General features: G+C 38.8%; 1 protein-coding gene across 1 annotated transcript in view; it reads left to right on the forward strand.

The window, feature by feature from the left end:
• Positions 1-11,165: 11,165 nt before the first annotated feature.
• The window catches only part of LOC138151258 (complement component receptor 1-like protein), a 44,136-nt gene continuing 35,462 nt past the window's right edge, over positions 11,166-19,839 (forward strand). The window contains exons 1-4 of the mRNA XM_069074773.1: positions 11,166-11,223; positions 17,112-17,291; positions 18,094-18,190; positions 19,429-19,514. Of these exons, the coding sequence (XP_068930874.1) occupies positions 11,166-11,223; positions 17,112-17,291; positions 18,094-18,190; positions 19,429-19,514 (421 nt within the window). The remainder of the gene's footprint in view (positions 11,224-17,111; positions 17,292-18,093; positions 18,191-19,428; positions 19,515-19,839) is intronic.

Below are 19,839 nucleotides of genomic sequence, written 5' to 3' on the forward strand. Positions count from 1 at the left end.
TAGGTGAAAAGGAATTACATTCCAGGTATGAGGGATAAAGGCATGTTGAAAGGCATATCACATGGGAGTAAAATATGTTCCATTTTGTACATGTATGTATGGATGTAGAAGGAAGACTAAACTGGACGCCGAGATAGAGAGTTTTTTGGAGTAGGCTTTCAGACACATTTCTGAATAGTGCCAACTCCTGTAGAAATGCTTAAAGGCAAAAAAGCATTCTGTCAGAGAAGAGGGGTATGTTAATGCAACAAATATTTATCAAGCACCTTCCATGTACTAAATACTAAAGAAAGCCCAAATAATAAGACATAGTCCTCGCCTTTAATGAATTTACAGTTTAGGAGGGGGTGACCAAACACATACACAGAGGTAACAATTTTTAATATATTAAGCATATGAGACTTTTAAAGGAGGTGAACATTCCTGTTGAATTTTCTCCAAGTAAAAGGACACTGTCCCATGCCCCAAAGTAGAAGAGCAAGCAATGGGATATCCAACAATTAAGCAAATCTTAAGTTCCAAATTGCTTTCCAGTTCACAATCCCACCAATAGTGCATTAATGTACCTATTTTCTCAAAGCCCCACCAGCATTTGTTATTTTGCTTTTTTGTCAATTTTTCCATTCTGGTGGGTATGAAATAATACTTCAGAGTTGTTTTAAATTTCATTTGTCTAGTTATTAGTAATTTAGAGTATTTTATATTTCTGTTGATAACTTGGATGTCTTCCATGTTATGGGTGAGTTTATTCCATTTTAAGAGTGAGTTTATCCCATCCATATTCACAATTATGATTGATAACTGTGTATTTCCTCTATCTTGTTCTCTCACACATTTCCTTCTCTTTTTTCTACCCCTTCTTTAAAAGTTTGTTTTGCTTCTGACTAATCCTATCCTTAACCTATCTTCCCTTTTATCCTCTCCCTTTTCCCTTATCTCCTCAACTGCCACTTTACTGTGCTTAGGCAGATATACAGGCATCATATCCTTGATGAAAATCACTGCACAATTTCCCCTATTTTCCATAATGGGTAGGGCTTTTAGCTTTGTTAACTGCACAATGCTAAAACCACTTAACTTTTAATAATCTTCACATAAGCAAAACATATTGATCTGAAAGACAGGAAACATAGAGACAATTTAAGGATTATACACCTCTCAAAAGAATATAAGAAATCAAAAAAACCTAAATACCATAATGCAAGAAATAATACAGGAGAACTGTCTAGAACTTCTAAACACAGGAAACAAAATAGGGAAAAGAGCCTGAAACAGCGTCTTGGGGACCACACTATTAGTGAGTATGATTACATGGAGGACGATTCAGCAATGGAGACTGAGGAGCAGCTAGATAGTTTAGGAGAGAACCGGATGGGGGTGCGGGGGGGAGTAGTATCATAAAAACTTAGAGTAGAGAGAACATCAAAAAGGAGACTGACAGTGCCAAAGGCTGCCGAAAGGCCAAAAAAAGTGAGGGCAAAGAAAAGGCCAATAGACTTGGCAATTATGATCATTCATAAGTTTGGAGAACATAGTTTTGGCTGAATGGTGAGGTCAGAAGGCAGGTTGTAGGAAGAAGAGAGTGAAAACAGAGAAAGTGGAGGTACCTCTTGGAGACAGTGTCTTCCAAGAGTTTAACCACAACTATTAAGTGTGCATAATAATAACATTGATCGACCAGGGTTGTTGTGAGGAATAAATGAGAAAACATTTGTAAAAATTGCTTACCACAGTGCCAAAATTTCCATAAACACTATATTTCCATAAACACTTCATAACACAAAAAGAAGATTCTACTTGAATCCATCAATCTCCATTTCATACTGCTTGTTTTTCATTAAAAGAACATAATAAATTCCACATATTCTTTTCAAAATTCTTCTGCTAGTATGTTTTCCCTTCTATTCTCTTCTTCGTATTTCTCACAAGGTTACAATGACCATATTTTTCTTCCATCGCTATTGGCAAATCTTCCTTTCCCATGCCCTATCCCTATTAAAAACCAAGAGAATTAGAAATAGGGATGGGGACTTGGGTGGGATTAGAGCTATGAGGAATGGCTAGTATAGGCTTCCTTTGCTGCTGATACTTTATCTTGGGCTCTAAAATTGGCAAATTTTGGGGGTGGTTAGGTGGTGCAGTGAATAGAGCACCGGCCCTGGAGTCAGGAGGACCTGAGTTCAAATCCAGCCTCAGACACTTAACACAAAAACTAGCCATGTGACCTTGGGCAAGTCACTTAACCCCAAATGCCCCAAAAAAAGTTTTTAAAAATTGGCAAATTTTGGTGTTGACATTCAGAATGAAAAAAAAAATTTTTAAAGAAGATTTTGAGAACTAATACAAAGTAAAATAAACATGAGCAGGAAAATAGTATATACAATAGGTTTTTTGTGTAGAAGGGAACATAAAGATTATTTAATCTAATTGCTCCATTTTACAAATGAGATATTAAGTAGTAGAACCAGAATTTGAACACAGGTTCTCTGATTCCAAATCTAGCAGTGTTTTCACTATACTGACCAATTATAAATCCTGATATCAAGTTATGTAAAGGGCAGTAAGGATAAAAGTATAAAGAAAAAGTCTTTCTCGGGAAAAGTGGCCATTTAATTATTGGCTTAATTTTTAAGATACACCTATTCAAAGAGGCTAAGAATAACTTTGGAACTACAAGAGTAAATAGTAGAGGGGACAGATGTCCAAGGAAGACAAATAAGGATTTCTTTTTTTTTTTTTTGCCTTTTTTGGAGGGCAATTGGGGTTAAGTGACTTGCCCAAGGTCACATGGCTATTTTTTGTGTTGTGTCTGAGGCCAGATCTGAACCCAGGTCCTCCTGACTCCAGGGCCGGTGCTCTATTCACTGCACCACCTAGCCTCCCCTAAGAAGGACTTCTTGATAGTGGAAAGGGGGTGAAGGCAAAAAGATGGTGATTAAATCTGTGGCCAGAAGTTAGAAATTTTAAATATATATCTATGTGTATATATACATATGCATAGATAATAGCGTTTGTGTTTTTTAAAGCTAAAAATAAAACTCCTCCCTCCCCCGCAAAAAGATCAGACCAACCAAAAGTATTCATTAAGAAAGAACAGACAGATGAGTAGAATGTGGAGCAAGTTAAAGAGCTTCCCGCCACCACTACCATTGCCCCTGCAAAGCCACTGGCATATACACACTTACTGATTGCAAGTGCTGCTGGCAATGATGACATATGCCAACATATACCCTGTAGGCATAACTGATAGCATCAAGGTGCATTGTTGCACTTCTCATCACTGCTGGAATCTCTAGGCCCTTGTACCAGTGTCCTGTAGTTAGACAATGCTTAGGGTCAGGGATATGAAGGCAAAAATGGTAAATACGTAAAGCCATGGGTTCTGCTGAGAAGCAAAAGAAGCCAAGGGAAGACATGACCACTTTCTGTCTAGTTCCTAAGGAACAGAAAGGAGTAAGAGCATCTGCAAAATATTTGATGGCCTGGGAAGTCCCTGAAAATGTTCCCCACTCTGAAGTTCAAGTGCTTGAATTACACAATATTCTTTTGTGTTCCTAAGACCTGGAAACACTGCTAGATAGGGTTAAAAATATTAATATTGACTGGGTATGATAAGGGGTGGGAGGGAGGAAAGAGAACAAACCAATTACTAACACTGATCATAGAAAGGTATTCTAAGGTAACAAAGATTCCTCTTTTCTTTCTTTTTAGTTGACCATTCCCTAAGGCTGAAGTGACCTTTACTGGTTGTCCTAGACATGACCTGGAAGCTATTGTTGATTGTGTCACCATAGTAAACCTTCTAGAAGGGGAGGAAATTTCTTCTTTACAATCATTTACAATGACTTCTGAATGAACTCAGTGTTTAGGGTTCAGAACACTATAAGTAGCAAAGCCAGGCTGGAAACCCCCAAACAGAGCAATTCCTCTTTGTTTTGAAGTTAACCAAACTTTTATTCACAAATTTCTAGATTTCCAAGCTCAACTGTTAGCATAAGTTTCTGGTTTCAAGGCCCCAAACTCCAGATAAAGGAAAATAAACTAGTAGTGGTACAATATACTGGTGTAATGTTTAAAGTCCATTTTCAAAATGGGACACAGAAAACCAGGAATAAGTTTTCAAATTAATTAGATTTTTGCATTAGGAAAAACTAAGACTTACAAAGTTAAATGGCTGAACAGAAAGACTTTTTTTCTCTTATGGTAATCTCTTTTCCATCCATCATGCATGAACACTCACTTTAATATCTAAATTCAGCATTTTTTGGGTAATTATTATTATCCTCACTTAGACTAATGGGTCTAGACATGATTTTAAATCTATACTATATAACATATTAAATATTAATTATATATAATATATTCCAAAGAAATGTGTATCTTATATACGTACATATATATACATAAAAATTTTGAATGAAGATATATCAGAAGAGGGAAAGGTCTTCAAGTGTTTACATTAAAAAATAAAATGCAGAAATGTTTAAGACTTTTATGTGAATTATGAATTCATTATATTTTCTAGATATGAGGCAAAAAATAGAATAGAAAGCAAGCCAGGCATGTGACAATCAAGTTGCCGAGTCCCATGGAAATTAACTGCCAGGTTCTGAAGAATTTTGGAATAATAATGCTGCTGATGATAATAGTTTATTTATATAGTGCTTTAAGGTTTTCAAAGTTCTTTACATAAGTTATCTCACTGATTCTCATAACAACCCTGGGAGGCACATAGATTTATTATCCCCATTTTAGAAATAAGGAAGCGGAGCCTGAGAGTAGTCAAGTGACTTGCCCAGGGTCATAGAGCTGGTAAGTAGTTGCAGTAGGTTTTGAACTTGGGTCTCCCTCACTCCAACTCCAATGTTCTATACATAATGAGCCATAATGTTAGGGAATGTGGTGGCCTTAGGGTTTGGATAGTCAAGAGAATGACTCTTGATTGTAGGGATGAGATAAGTGGCAGGCAGGGAAGTAGAAAGAGGAACTTTGAGCAAGCTTAGAAAGGGTATGGATATGAGATTCTGATCAATAGGTAGACCCACCTGAGCCTGAAGTGCCCTTTACTTCAAGGGAACTTCCTAATAGAAGTTTTCTGAAGAAGATGTCTTGGAAGTGGGCTACCTGAAATGATAGGGATTGAGCTGCCCCTTCTTTTCCTCTTCCTAACTCCTCAGAACCATCTTCCAAAATCCAATGGTTCTATCTGAAGTCTAAATTCCCTCCTTCATAGCACCTTCCACCATGGCAGCTACCTCCTTTGGTGAATAAGGTGCTAGTTTCTCCTTCCCATGGATATCCTGTACACCTGAGGGACAGTAACAGGACAGTCATTAGTTAGAGGAATGAAAACAGAAACTTCTCAGAAACAGGATGAGTCACAGTACCAGATCCTTCACAAATGTAGAAATCTACATTTTCCATATATACAACATCAGTTCTAAATAGAAATGTGTATGCTCACATTGTAGGACTAATTTAGTTTTTATCTTCTAAAGCTCAGTAAGGAGGATGGTTATTACCAGGTCTATTGTCACACTATATAGGTTTCTGTCTGCAAGGGCAAACAGTCTTTATGCCAAATGTCTCAGCAACAGTCATTTGCACCTGCAGCCCAGGAAAAGGAAAGAGCATATTCACTATCTCATTTGACTAGGCTGAACCCACATCTGGGTATCACTTTACAAAGGACAGACCCACACACATCCCCAGACTTATGAAAAGACCTAAATGATGGCCTATTGGTAGCCATTGAAACCTGGATTGCACTCCCTAGCAAACAGACTATCTAATTTATCGAATCGAAACACCTCCTTTCCAGAGCCCACTTCAGTGAAAGTGTGTTTGAGTCTTCTAATGGTCTGTCTCTAAAAGATGCCAATCCAGTCTTCTCTTGGCTATGCTGGGTGAGAGAATGTGCCGCTAGATGCCAGATGCCTTTCAAGATAAACATCTCAATGTCCAATGCTCTGCCCATACAGAGAAGGACTTGTGGCATTTCAACGAGATGGTATTACACTTTACAACAGTAGTGTGGGCCTTAGGAATCATCCATTCAAGAAGCAATTATGAAGCACCTGCTGTGTATAATAGCATTCATTTAATAATACAATAACAACATTTTAAGGTTTACAAAGCACTTTGTTCAAAATAACCCTATGAGGTAATTAATACATGTTATAAATGTAGAATCTGAGAAACAAAAAGACACTCATTTAAGAAGGCAAAGAGTTGGGACTAGAACTCAGGTCTTTCAACTCTAAAAATCAAATTCTTTGCACTATGCTACAATATTTTCATTTCTTCATTCATCCATTCATATATTCAACAAAGAATTCCAGAGGAAATTTCATGTTTTTGTTCTTTTTATAATTTTTCCCATTTAATAGCTTTTCATTTTTTCTAATTACATGTAAAGATAGTTTTCAACATATGCTTTTATATGATTTTGAGTTCCAATTTTTTTCTCCCTTCCTTCCACCCCTCCACCTCCACAAGATGGCAAGCATTCTGATATAGGTGATACATGTACAATCATATTAAACATATTTACACATTAGTCAAGTTGTGAAAGATGAATCAGAACAAAAGGGAAAAACTATGAGAAAGAAAAAAAGAGAAAATAGTCTGCTTCATTCTACATTCAGACTCCACAGTTCTTTCTCTGGATATAAATAGCATTTTCCACCATGATCTTTTGGAATTGTCTTAGATCAGTGCATTACTGAGAAGAGGTAAATTTATCAAAGTTAGTCATCATACAATGTTGCTGTTACTGTGTACAATGTTCTGCTGGTTCTGTTCCCTTCACTTAGCATCAGTTCATGTAAGTCTTTCTAGGTTTTCCTGAATCTGCCTGCTCATCATTTCCTATGGAACAATAGTATTTTATCACATTCATATACCACAACTTGTTTAGCCATTCCCCAATTGATAGGCATCCCCTCAATTTCTGATTCTTTGCCTCCACAAAAAGAGTTGCTATAAATATTTTTGTACATGTGGGTCCTTTTCCCATTTTTATGATCTATTTGGGACCTAGTGGTGGTATTTCTGGGTCAAAGAATATGCACAGTTTTATAGGAGGGCAATAATCTAACCAGTACCCTTCTACAATGCACCCAACAAGTGTCATCTAGTCTTTCCTGAATGATCTCTAAGGATAGGGAATCTACTACTCCCCTGAGGTTGCCCATTCTACTTTGGGACATCAAGCCCTACTTTGGGACATCAAGCCGAATCTGCCTCTCTGAATCTTTGACCCAGTGTTCCAGGTTCTGCCTTCTAGGGCTAGGTAGGACAAAACTAATCTTTCTTCCACATGAAAACCCTTCAAATACTTGAATGTAGTTATCACATCCCCTCTCATTCTTTTCTTGTCACTGTTCCTTCAACAAATTCTGATATGGTATAATCTCTAGGCCCTTTACCATTCTAGTTGCTTTTCTCTGGGCTAGTATGATATGGAGATGTTCAAAAAGTGACATCATCAGCTGGAGACTGGGCAAGATAAGGTGAATGAATGCTCATCCATCAGACGGGTGTGAGCTGAAGTTGCAGACTGAAGGTGGAGTCTGGAGAGAAGATAGCATGGCATGGGCATGGCCTGGGAATGAGATGAATCTTAGGTTCAGTGACATTCAGTGATTTGACCAGGATTACCCAAGCAGAACTCAATATCCAATGTGTTCTTTCCACTTTACCATAGCTGTCTTTTGTGTCAAGGTCCTTGACTGAGTGTGAGGTAACTAAAGTTGCCAGGTATGATTCAATGTTATTTCAGTAATTTTCGGGTACATTGTGATTAAAATGTGAGGCAGCATTGCATAGTTGATAAATGGCATGCCTTGGGATCTGGAACATTTGATTTTAGAACCTACCCACGATCAACATAGACAGACAAGTCATTTGCTGTGTCCTAGACAACTCTCTATGACGCTAAGTTACAGGTGAGTTGCCTCCCAATCTGCATCTATGGAGGGAGTCTGTACATCCTACATCAATGGAATCACAGGTCCTGAAAAGATGGGTTAAGTAGGCTTTGTAGGCAACAAACAGAGATCTTGGAGTCTGTTGAGACCTAATTGATTTAGGAACTTCTTTTGTAAATGGAATGATGACCTAGCCTGGGACATTAATTAGCAGTTATAAAAATTTCTATGGGAAAATTTAAGTTCCTTGAAGGTAGAGCTTGTTATGTGCTTCTGTTTGTACCCTCGGTGCTTAGCACAGTGCCTTACACGTGGTAGGTGCTTAATAAATGTTCTATCTATCCATCCCATGTATGTATGTAGATATGTATGCATCTGTTTCTCTAATTGTCTGTCCATCCATCCGTCCATCCGTCTATCTATCTATCTATCGATCTATCAATCTATCTTTCTAACAGAGGGAGTTAATGATGGTTGTTTCTAGTAGTAAAACCTAAGAAGAGCCTGAGTGAATTAATATTTTTTATAAAGTCTGACCGAATTTGATTCTTTTTTTCTGGACCATTATGAAGACAGAAGAACATTACATTCAGTAGCAGTAAACATTTTCCTTTTTCCTCAATAACCTAATGTTTGACCTTGGCCTTTTGAGAAGAACCTTAGACCTATAGACAAAATAAAATCTTTCCTAATATAAAGGGCCTCAAATTTCAAGTCACATCTCAATCCAATGTTTTTAATGGAAAATTCCATATGCCCCCCACCCCCATTCAATTTCTTTCCTTGTTGACAATTAGCAGAATTCTTCCCTAAGTTCAAAGTCTTTGAAATATCTGGCTATTTGCTAATTGCCTGGATTCTGTAAAAACCCATCTAAGTAACCTCTGTTGGCCTTCCAAGATGGAAGCTCAATCTATTTTATCATGGCATTTTGTTTTTCCTGAATCAGTCTTGTTCCAACTTAAAGCATTCTGTCTCTATAAATTCAATATATTTTGATGCTCCCATGGATCTGTGATCTTAATGATGTGTGTACTTACAGCCCATCTTTTATTCACCTCAAATTCCACTTTATTCATTCCTATTAAATCCCAGTCTTTTAAATACCTCAAACCCTGTGTCTGTGTACTCCAGATATTTTAATGAAAATAAAAGTTTTCTGTTGATAAATATAATTTTTCTATAAGAATTAGGAATACCCCCAATGATTCAAATACACATTTGGCAACACCTTGTTTTATAATCATAACCTAGGCACTTTGGAGCATGCCAAGTTATAACATGAAGATGTCCTGAGAAGACTTTTGAGCATGCCCCCTTTGCCAAACAAGGAGCAGACTGCATCCCCTACTCTGAGGGCAGTTTGCCTCACTCTTCATTTTTACTAGAGGCACCCAGTACAGTGTTTGACTCAGCAGGCACTTTAAAAAAATACTTGTTGATTGATTTGATTGACTTAAAGTCACATAACTAGTAAGTAACAAAGGCTGTACTTGAATCTGTTTCCTGATTTCCAGTCATGGGCTCTTTCTTCCCTGTATGTGTCTGCAACCTAGATACATGCCTACCTGAACATATCAGAATTCTGTACTTTCACTTCCTCTACCCACTCAGATCTTAACCTAACTATGCATCTGTAGACAGTCTTCATGAGTTTTTGTGGCCAAAGGAACTTGTCATCTGGTGGCTAACTTTCTGGTGGATAAGCTGCTCTGAATTTAGACTGATCTTCAAATGAAAGACAATCTTTCTGGTGACCATCCTCAAAGCCTTTCCTACTCCCCCCTGTAGCCTTTAAGGACCCAGCTTCACTTTTCACCGTATGATGAACAGAAATAGGACATCAGTGGAGACTCACTGATTATAGGATCATAAATATTTAGCTGGAAAGGACCCTTGCTGCCATCTGGTCCAACACCTTTATTTTTCAAATGGAGAAACTGACATAGAGTAGTTAAAACATGCCTGGGTTATGACTTAGGTCAGGATCATGAGACTATTTTACAGATAAGAAAACAGAGGCCCAGAAAAGTCAAGCAACTTGATCAAGGTCACAAAAGTAAGAGCCAAGAATCAAACTCTGGTCCTTTGGCTCCAAGTTAAACACTCCAAGACACACAATTAGTAAGTGGCATTTATGCACCCAGGACCTCTGAGTCCAAGTTCAGTTTATTCCTCAAATAACCTATGCATTTTAAAAAACATACAAAAATAGAACTTAGAACAACAACTTATACAAAGAGATTAGTAAATGTTAGCTGAATAACTATATAATTATATTGAGAGGAAATACGGTTTAATGCAGTGGTGTCAAACACAAATAGAAACCGGGGCCATTAAACCATACACGAGGATCCCTGTGGGCTGTAGATTGCCGTAGAAAACAACATATTAACATTATCTGCTTTATTGTCATTTCTATTTATTTTGTAATGTTTCCCAATTACATTTTAATCTGGTTCCGGCAGCATTTGGGAGTGTTGGGGTCCCATGGGGCACAAACCAAGGGAGACATGGTTCAAGTCTGACACCTTCATGTTGTGTGACCCAAGTCAAATCACCTAACCTCTCTCAGGTTTGAATTTTCTGAGTGGAGAAGGTGCCAGTCTGCTGCATTGGGAAAGAGAAGTTTCTCGTCTGAGAGTCCTCCTATATCAATGAAATCCAGTGTCTTTATCCCTAATTATCTTGATTTTATACTGTGGGGATATAAAGAGAACCTGGAGAGTCTAAAGAGCTGGTTTGCAGTCTTGGGAGCTCAAGCCCTGCCTCTAAATCTGGGCAGATCACTCTGAAATGATTCAGTTGCTTCTTTGAGAGCAAGACGCTTTGCAGACTATGCAGTATCTGCCCAAAGAAGCTTTCCCCCTCACCTCGCAAGAGCCCAGGCTCGGAGTAGAGATCAAGCACAGAAATATGCTGCTCTAATTTCAGCTAGCGGGTCAAGCCAAGCCAAGGCAATTAGCGCCAGCTTCTGGTTGGCTGGGTCCCTTCCGAGGGAGAGCCAATGGAATGAAGGCGGACGCCCGACGAGCCAATCACAGCCACCTCCGCCACCCCGGAGGGGAGGGGAGGGTGAGAAAGAGGGAGAGTCCGTGGTTTGGCCTCGCGCCAGGTGCAGCCTGAATTTAAGTGAAACGCTGCGTCTGGGGACTCAGAGCAGCATCTGGGGACTCTCCTTTCACCTGTCCTCTCCTCGCGGTCAGACCACGAGACCTCGCTCTGACAACCGGCATGAGTGCCGCTCCGCTCCTCTGGGGCTTCTTGGCTTTCCTCACGCCGGGCGCCTATGGTGAGTAAGGAGGGTGCAAACAACCGCTGGGGCTAGGAGGCGGCTTCGGGGCGCTAGCCAGCACCTCAGCGCGCATGCCTCATAGCGGCCTCGGGCTGCTCCACGTGGTCCTCCTCCGCCTCCCCGCAGACTTCGCTACTCTTTCTGCGTGTCCTCCGCAAAAGCAGAACCGGGCCCCTGGGGGTGGCAGGTGGGCAGGTGCAGCCGAGTGAGGCGCGCTGTCCAAAAGCCGTACGGGCTGCCCCCTGGAAGGGAGTTCCCCCGAAAAAAAGGCGGAGGGAGGAGCGAGGAGCGCTGGTCTGGAGTGCCTTGAGGTCGGTCGGACCTGACAGCCTCACACCTCTCTTCACTCTATTAGGGGCTTTGTTTAGCGCTTAGAGCACGGGAATTGGGATTCTGACATCCTTTGGGTTAGGGTCAGCATCTCGTCCCGAAGTCGTCATGCGTCGTTGTGTTTCTGTAACTATACCACACTCCTCCTAGTCCTTAGTCTAGGTAGTTTTTCTGCCCAAATTTGACTTCTTGACCCTTATTCCCTTATGAAGGAAATACTTCTGTATTTGCCTCAAATTTTTGCTCTGATTATCCGTTGGGGTTGAGGGTGAAGAATGAAGTTTTAAATCTTAATATTTGAAATTAGAAGTCAAATATAGTCCTCTCAAGCATTGTAGTTTTGTAATGGCACACCTATACTAGATGGCCTCATTCAGTTTTTATTAAAATATTATTTTATATTATTCTCATTTGAATGATTCATAACAATTCAAGAATTTATCAAGTACATTGTAAAAGTAAAAATTTCCTGGTTTTGTAATAAGGGTTGACATTAGTATCAGACTCTTCTGTGACCTCATTTGATGTTTTCTTGGCAAAGATACTTGTCATTTCCTTTTCCAGTTCATTTTACAGATGTGGCAACTGAGACAAAGTTAAGTGGTTTGCCCAGGGTCACACAGCTAGAAAGTGTCACCAAATTTGAACTCAGGAAGATGAGTTCAGGGCAGGGCACTCTATCCACTTGCCACCTAGTGAAGCATTCTTTATTAAGAATGTTGGATGAAATAAGTAGGGGAGATTGTGACTGAAGAAATGGCAGGACTTAATTAAGCAACCAGTTATTGAGAAGTATTAGTATGTTGTACTTAATATGAAGTGGAACCAGCATTTGACTCTGAATATTTCTCCTATTTCTGTCTCCTTTGCTGCATCTTCCCCAAGGTTCTTAACGTATCCTTCTCTTCTCCCTATTTACTTACTCCCTTGGAGGACTTACCCAGACAAAATATATAAGTGTTCATTCAGTAATATACTTGGGACTTAAGCTACCTTGTCTGTGCAGAATTCATATATAGTAATTTCTGGCTATATACAGTGCATCTCAACTGGAATGTGAAATTCAGCATGTCTGAAACCTGTATCATAATCTTCCCTTTCCTTATAGCCCCCAGGAAATAGTATTGGACTAGGTGAGGTTTTCTACCTATCTTTAACATTTACTACCTGCAAGGCCTCCAGCAAATCATCCCCAATCCAGCATGCCTGGATTAAGATACAGTACTGAGATGTGCCTATACATTTATTTGTCTCCAGTCTCTCTATTCTCCTATGTCAAATAGTATTGTTAGGGTTAACCTTCCTTTAAAACAAACAAAAAATAAGACTCTTTTTTGATCAATTCAGCAACATCTACTCAATAATACTTGTAATATTCCCTTGCTCTAGAATTTGTAATCATTCCCTATAAATCCCTATATCTACAGGATAGCATCCTATCATCTTGTAGAGGCAAGTGGTGGAGCCATTGTAAGAGTACTGAGCTTTGGGCGGCCAGGTAGCACAGCGAGTAAGAGCACCGGCTCCAGTGTTGAGAAGACCTGGAGATCGAATCTCGGGCTCAGACACTTAGCACCCACCCAGAAACACCTGGCTGTGTAATCTTAAACAAGTTACTTAATCCCAATTGCTTAGGGGCGGCCAGGTGGCTCAGCAAGTAAGAGCACTGGCTCCAGTGTCAGGATGACTGGATCAAATCCGGGTCAGATACTCAGCACCACACCTAGAAATAACTGGCCGTGTAACCTTGAGCAAGTTACTTAACCCCAATTGCTTAAAAAAAAAGAGCACTGAGCTTGGAGTCAGGAAGACCTGAGCTTAAATCCAGACTCTGATACTTATTAGCTGTACAGTGCTGGGCATGTCACTTCACTTCTGCCCATCTCAATTTCCTCATCTGTAAAATGGGTCTAATAATAACATCTACCACCAAGGTTTGTTGTGAGGCTAAGATAAGATTTGTAAAGGGCTTTGCAAACCTCTGCCAGGAATCATCATCACTTTAATTCATCACATGATCAGAAAACCATCCTTTATTTCCTACTGTTTCCAACAATCCTCTGCTTTAATCGGGTTGGTCTCCCTCATACACATACCTAGAATGCCTCCCTCCTCCTTTTTCTTTATCTCAAGTCCTGTCTGCTCTATGATGTGTCTTTATTTATATAGTTGATGCAGCTGAAACGAATCTTCCCTTTCTATGGCACTTAGAGTCAGTGCTCTAATGTTAGGCCATGTGTTCTAGTGAATTGAGTTCTGAACTTGGAGTTAGAAAAACTTGACTTGGAATCTGCCCCTGAATCTTATTAGCTTTGTGACTGTGGACAAGTCATTTAACCTCTGAGCCACTGTTAACTTCCGTAAACTAGAAATAATAATACCTGTAGTGTCTACCTCACAGTGTTCTTCTGGGAGTTCAGATGGGATATTAAGTAATTTGGAAGATATATAGTATTGCATAAGTATTGTCATTACTAGTCTTTCATCTATACAACCTTGGGAAAATCACTTTAGTCAAGCAACAAACAATGATTAATACCTTCTATGTGCCAAGCACTGAGCTAAATACTGGGGATGAAAAGAAAGGCCAGAATATGGTCCCTTTCCTCAGGAACTCCCAGTGTAATAAAGTAGACAATATGCAATCATCAGTGTATATACGATATCTTTACAGTGGAGATAAGACATAATCTCAGAGGAAAAACTAGAGGGGGTGGTTTCAGGAGAAGGAAAAGTCTCAGTTTCTTCCTCTGTAAAATAAAGGCTGGATTAGATGATTCCTTCTAGTCCTTAATGCTCTGTGAATTTGAAATTATTTCAGGGCAATAAATATTTAAGGGATAGATAGGTAGAAATAGATATATAACATTATATATGTATATAGTCAGGTCTATTTCTGGGAGTCACTGTGGATTTCTTTATTTACCACTCCCCAGTAATCCAGTGAAAAGAGATGAAAGTAAACTTCAAGGAGACACTGTTATAGAAGGCAACAGGTCAGCTGAGTCATATGAATAGAAAAGAGGAGGGACAGTACCATCATTTTGCCTTGTGTGATTGACTTAACTGCATGGGCAGGAGAAGCAGCCAATCTCCAATAAGGGAGCAGGCCGTGCATGGCAGATTTATGAAGGTCATAGAACTAGCATGAATGTGAATCTGGCTCCCATTAATGACACTTTTACCATTAGAGATAGGTCTTTTCTCCCCTCCTGTGGAAGGGGCAAATTGAAAAAGGAAATTGCACAAGTGTGAATTTTGAATTCTCCTCAGTTACTTAATAAAAGTTATTTCTGGTCTTGGTCTACTACCCTTAATATGCTCAGATTTCTTTGGTGGAAAAGAAGGTGGTGGTGTGGGAAGAAGAAAAAAGGTTTAAATTTTTGCTGTTCAAATATATTGCTTTTTTAGGATGGCTTCACAGATATTTCAGAAAAACATATAGTAGCTAGTGTGCTTTCCTTCTCAGGTCACTGTCAGATTCGGTAGAACCAATTATTATTTTTACTCTATGACAAATTTGTTCAAGGCTTGGGCCAAGCTTTGTCCTTTTGAGTTAAGGTTCTTCTAAGAAAGGCCTATGAGAGTGATTTCCTTGCTTGTAAGTCATTGCAGATAACAAGTCTCCTAGTCTGTTTCCAAGGTTTAGGGACCTAGAGAAGTTTTCACAAGAGTCAGGCTGGTAGTGCTTCAAACAGCTGGCACATTTGAACTCTCACAAGAGAAAATGTAAGACTTGCAATGAAGTGCTAAATTAAAAGAACAGAGCTGGCTAGAAATACAGTGGACAGAGTGCTGGCCTGGAGTCAGGAAGACTTCAGTTCAAATTCAGCCACAGAATCTTAGTAGTTGAGTGACCCTGAGCAAATCACTTAACTTCTGTCTGCCTCAGTTTCCTCAACTATAAAATGGGGAAAATAATAGTACCTACCTTCCAGGATTGTTGAGAAGATTGAACGAGATAATATAAAATACTTAGCACAGTACCTGGCACATAGTGAGTGCTTAATAAAAGATTGTTTCCTTCCATCATTCCTTCCTTCCTTCCTGGCACCCTAAATCAGGGACGTGCAGAAACAAGGGCAAGGAAAAAAAAATTAAAAAAAGATATAACCATTTCACTTTCCCCAGAAGGAGAGTAGCAGCAACTGTTGCAATGGTCTTTAAACTTTGTGAAGAAGGATAAAGCGGGTCATTGGTGAGCTGAGTGAGAAGGTGCCTTAGAACTTGGCACAACCAGATTCTGCCAAACTCTTATCACTCTATCTCTACAATGCATATGATACGTGTGTCCTTCCTCACCTTGATCCCAGAGCAAGTCAAGCACAGTTCATGGATTTTATAGGAAAATGATGGGTTCTTACTTAGGTGTGACTGGTATCTCATTCCTGATATCACATGCAGGGAAAGATATTGGGGAGAGGGTAGTGAGGCCCCATCAGTCTAGGCGTGGGACATAGAAGTTCTCAGAAAAGTACAAAGTGAGGGGAGAAGGGATGGAATGTTAAGCAGTAGGGATGTATGTGTCTAGAAGAGAGAACTTGCTGCAAGTGAGACTCATGGATCTCAGAAAAAAAAATGTTTATAGTGCCACATAGGATTTAGTTTTATTTCTTTCCTTAAAGAAACCCAGCCCTAGTTTTCATATTAACTTAGTACCTGTCAGTAGATATTTGCTGAACTTTCACAGGGGGCATAATATTGTACAAGGTGTATAATATAACATATAGTCTTGGCAGCAAAGTAAGCACTTAATAAATGCTTGTTGGCTCCCTTTGCTCAATGAGGTTTAGAATCTTAATGATTCTAAAAAGAAATCATGCTTGAAGATGTAGTCTGCCTGGGATGTGTCATGTGAGAGTTCAATAAAGCAATGTTAAAAGTAAGTTCATTGTTGAGCTACCAAGTTTATGGGGCTTTTTTTACCTTTCAGAGGTGATAATTGCTTTCTAAGAAAGCCACCTCTAAACTTTGATTGATTCAGAGGATACCGGAGTCAAACCTGAACCTGCCTCAGTTACATTAATACTTTAAAGTTTACAAGTCAGTTCACATATTTTCTCATTTGATCTTCACAGCAACCCTATAAAGTTAGGTACCCCACGTATTGTTATCCTCATTTTAAAGATGGGAAAATGAAGTGCAGGGACATGCTTATGATCACAAAGTAAATACCAGATGCAGGATTTGAACCCCAAATTTTCCTGACTTCCAGCCTTATCCCTATCCACTATGCCATATATATATATATATATATATATATATATATATATATATATATATAGACTTAAAATATTCATATAACTGCTCACACTCTTTCAATACGGTCTATCCCGAAATGGACTTGAATTTCTCAAATCTTTATCAATGGCTTTCTTCCCATTGATTTCTAGGATGATGGTTTCCTAGGTAAATATTTTTCCATGTCATATTCCAATTCCAGAGCTTAGAGCTATTCAAATAATTAGTAAAGGAGAATCAGAAGCAGAAAGGTTATAGTCTTCCAACTTGAAGAAGCTAACAAGCACTGATGTACATGTTGTTTTGGTCTCTAGGTCAGTGTCGCTCCCCACCATGGCTATATTTTGCAGTACTAAAATATAACAACAACTCTGTGTATGACATTGGGTATTCTTTGACTTATGAATGCCGCCCTGGGTTCATGACAAAAAAATTTAACATCATCTGCCTTGAGAATTCAACGTGGTCAAGTGTGAATGACAACATGTGTAAACGTAAGTAACCATAGATGCGATACATCTATCAATACATATCTATGAGTTAAATTTTTCAAATTGCAAATATATGTGTACTTTGAGTCTCCCCAAAGTCCTTAGACCAATGCATATGTGAAGATGAAAGCTTCAGTAAATAGGGTTATATTGCTTAGAGGACTTTTATTACTGAGACTTAGTAGGTTTCAAGAATGAGACTGAGTTTGATTAAGTTACTATCCTATCCCATTGCTTGAACTTCTGTATCAGAAGGTTCAGTTTTTGCCCAATAGAGATGAGGTTTGAGAGGGCCATTGAATTCTTTTGCCTCTTTTGCTTAGGGACCTTTCATTGGAGATTAGTGCTCCTGACTTTTCCACATGCCCCTGCTTTCCCAGGTGAGGGAAGACCAGATAGCCCTAGATTGACCTTTGGCCTGTTCTCTGTTCACTGTGTAGGAGGAAGGTAATTTATGGGAGCAGGGCTTTTTCACTTTGTAGTTAGTGAAGCTCCAACTGTGTAGGACAACTCTGAAAGGTTCCCTTGCTCTGGACACAAAAGATTCAGCAAGCTTGGTGTGGGAATGATATGGTATAACTGGTCATCAGGAACACTTTTTCATTCATGCCCAGAGATTCATGCAGTGGCTTTTTAAAGGGTAGTTTAGCTGTTAACTGATTGTTCAGAGATTAGGTAGATTTTGTCAAATGAGAGAAATTTTATAGCAATCTGAACTGGATAGGCTGGCTGGTCATCAAGCAACATTCAGGCTGAAATTTTATATAGAAACAAAGATGATCCAAATCTTGCTTCTTTCTTATAGGCAGATCATGTGGGACTCCTGCAGATATCCTCAATGGAAAAATGGAAATAAAAAGCCTCGAGTTTGGTTCAACAATTAAATATTCTTGCAGTGAAGGGTATGTTTTTAGTCAACATCTACTAGAAGTATAAGAATTAGAAAAAAATCAAAACCTTTATCCCATAATCTTGGGGGCATGAACTGTTGGCATCTGCCAATTTTGGAAATGTAGAAAAGGAGAAAAAATGATTTAAAATTTTATCTCTCTGACCTTTTCTTGCCAAGACAACTTTTCAGCATTCTCTAGTATAGGGATTCTTAACCTTTTTGTTATACAGACCCCTTTGGTAGTCTGATAAAATCTTTTTACCCCTTCCCAGAATAATGTTTTTAAAATGCATAAAATCAAATACATAGGATTACAAATGAAGCCAATTATACTGAGTTATAAAATTTTTTAATAAGTTCATGCACCTCTTCTGCTGTAGAAGGCAGAAAATACTTCACATGTTAGGCTTAAAGTAGTTAGGAAAGTGTTAGTTGCTCCTAATGATCTTGAGCCTTTGAGCCTTCTCTGGATTGAGTCTGTTTTTATTATTAAATTTTATTTTATTTTCAACTAACAAACTTATTTTTTCTTCCTGCTTTCCTCTACCCTGCTGGCAAAAAAAGAAAAACAAAAACAAAACTTATAACAAATATATATAGTTAGGCAAAACAAATTTCTTCTTTGGGCCATGCCCCAAAATGTATGTATCATCCTGTCCTGCATAGTGAATACATGACTTCTATGTGGGCAACATTGTTCATTTTCAGTCTTCTGGAGTCATTGTTGATCATTTTATTGATGAGAGATCTTAGATATTCAATTTTACAGTGTTATTGTCTTTGTATAAATCGTTCTCCATATTCTGCTCACTTCATTCTTCATCAGTTCATACAAGTCTTCCTTGGTTTCTTTGAAACTCTCCTTTTTGTCATTTTCTATGACACACTATATTCACATACCATCATTTATTCAGTCATTCCCCAGGTGATGGGGGCTTCCTTACATTCTAGCTTTTTGTCACCACAGAAAGAACTGTTCTAAATATCTTTGTACATAAAGTACTTTTCTTCTTTCTTTTTTGTCCTTTGGGTATAGGCCTGCTAGTAGCATAGCTGCATTAGAGTTTGTACAATTTAATGACTTTGGAGGCACAATTTTCTTGGGCTAGTTTTGCTGAAGATCTTTTTTCATATTATAATCCATCAGAACTAGAAGCCAATTCTTTTCTAGGTTGTGATCTCAGTAGGGAAGGTGCATATTTATGGTGAGTGTTGGCTTGGAGTGATCATTTCACATATACTTTCTAGGTACCATCTCATTGGCCACTCATTCAACCAGTGCATCTTCTCAAGAAATACTGTCATTTGGGAGAAGGAAGCACCTCTGTGTGAACGTGAGTAAAAATAATCTCCGTGTAGTTTGTTCGATTATGCTTGGTTCCTTCTGTGTGGAAATGAAAAAGGATATATATATATCAAAGTCTTCTCACAAGGAAGCCCTTATTTATTCTCTGCCCCTGAGATACAGAGCTGCATTCTCCCTCAAGATGCTCTCTTTTTCTTGCTTATTCCCTACCCACATAAAAATATCATAGGGCCAAATGAAAGCTCAAAAATTAGTCAGTCAAATTAATTGATGCCGGCTTTATTCATCCTGAAGGCATGACTGACCAGAAGGTGATATGATATTTGTTCTGTGGCTTAAGAAATGACCTGCTC

Source organism: Petaurus breviceps, unplaced genomic scaffold (assembly GCF_028583685.1).
Source record: "Petaurus breviceps papuanus isolate PSGF00001 unplaced genomic scaffold, PetGlider_PUasm1.0 90895, whole genome shotgun sequence".
NCBI classification, from domain to species: domain Eukaryota; kingdom Metazoa; phylum Chordata; class Mammalia; order Diprotodontia; family Petauridae; genus Petaurus; species Petaurus breviceps.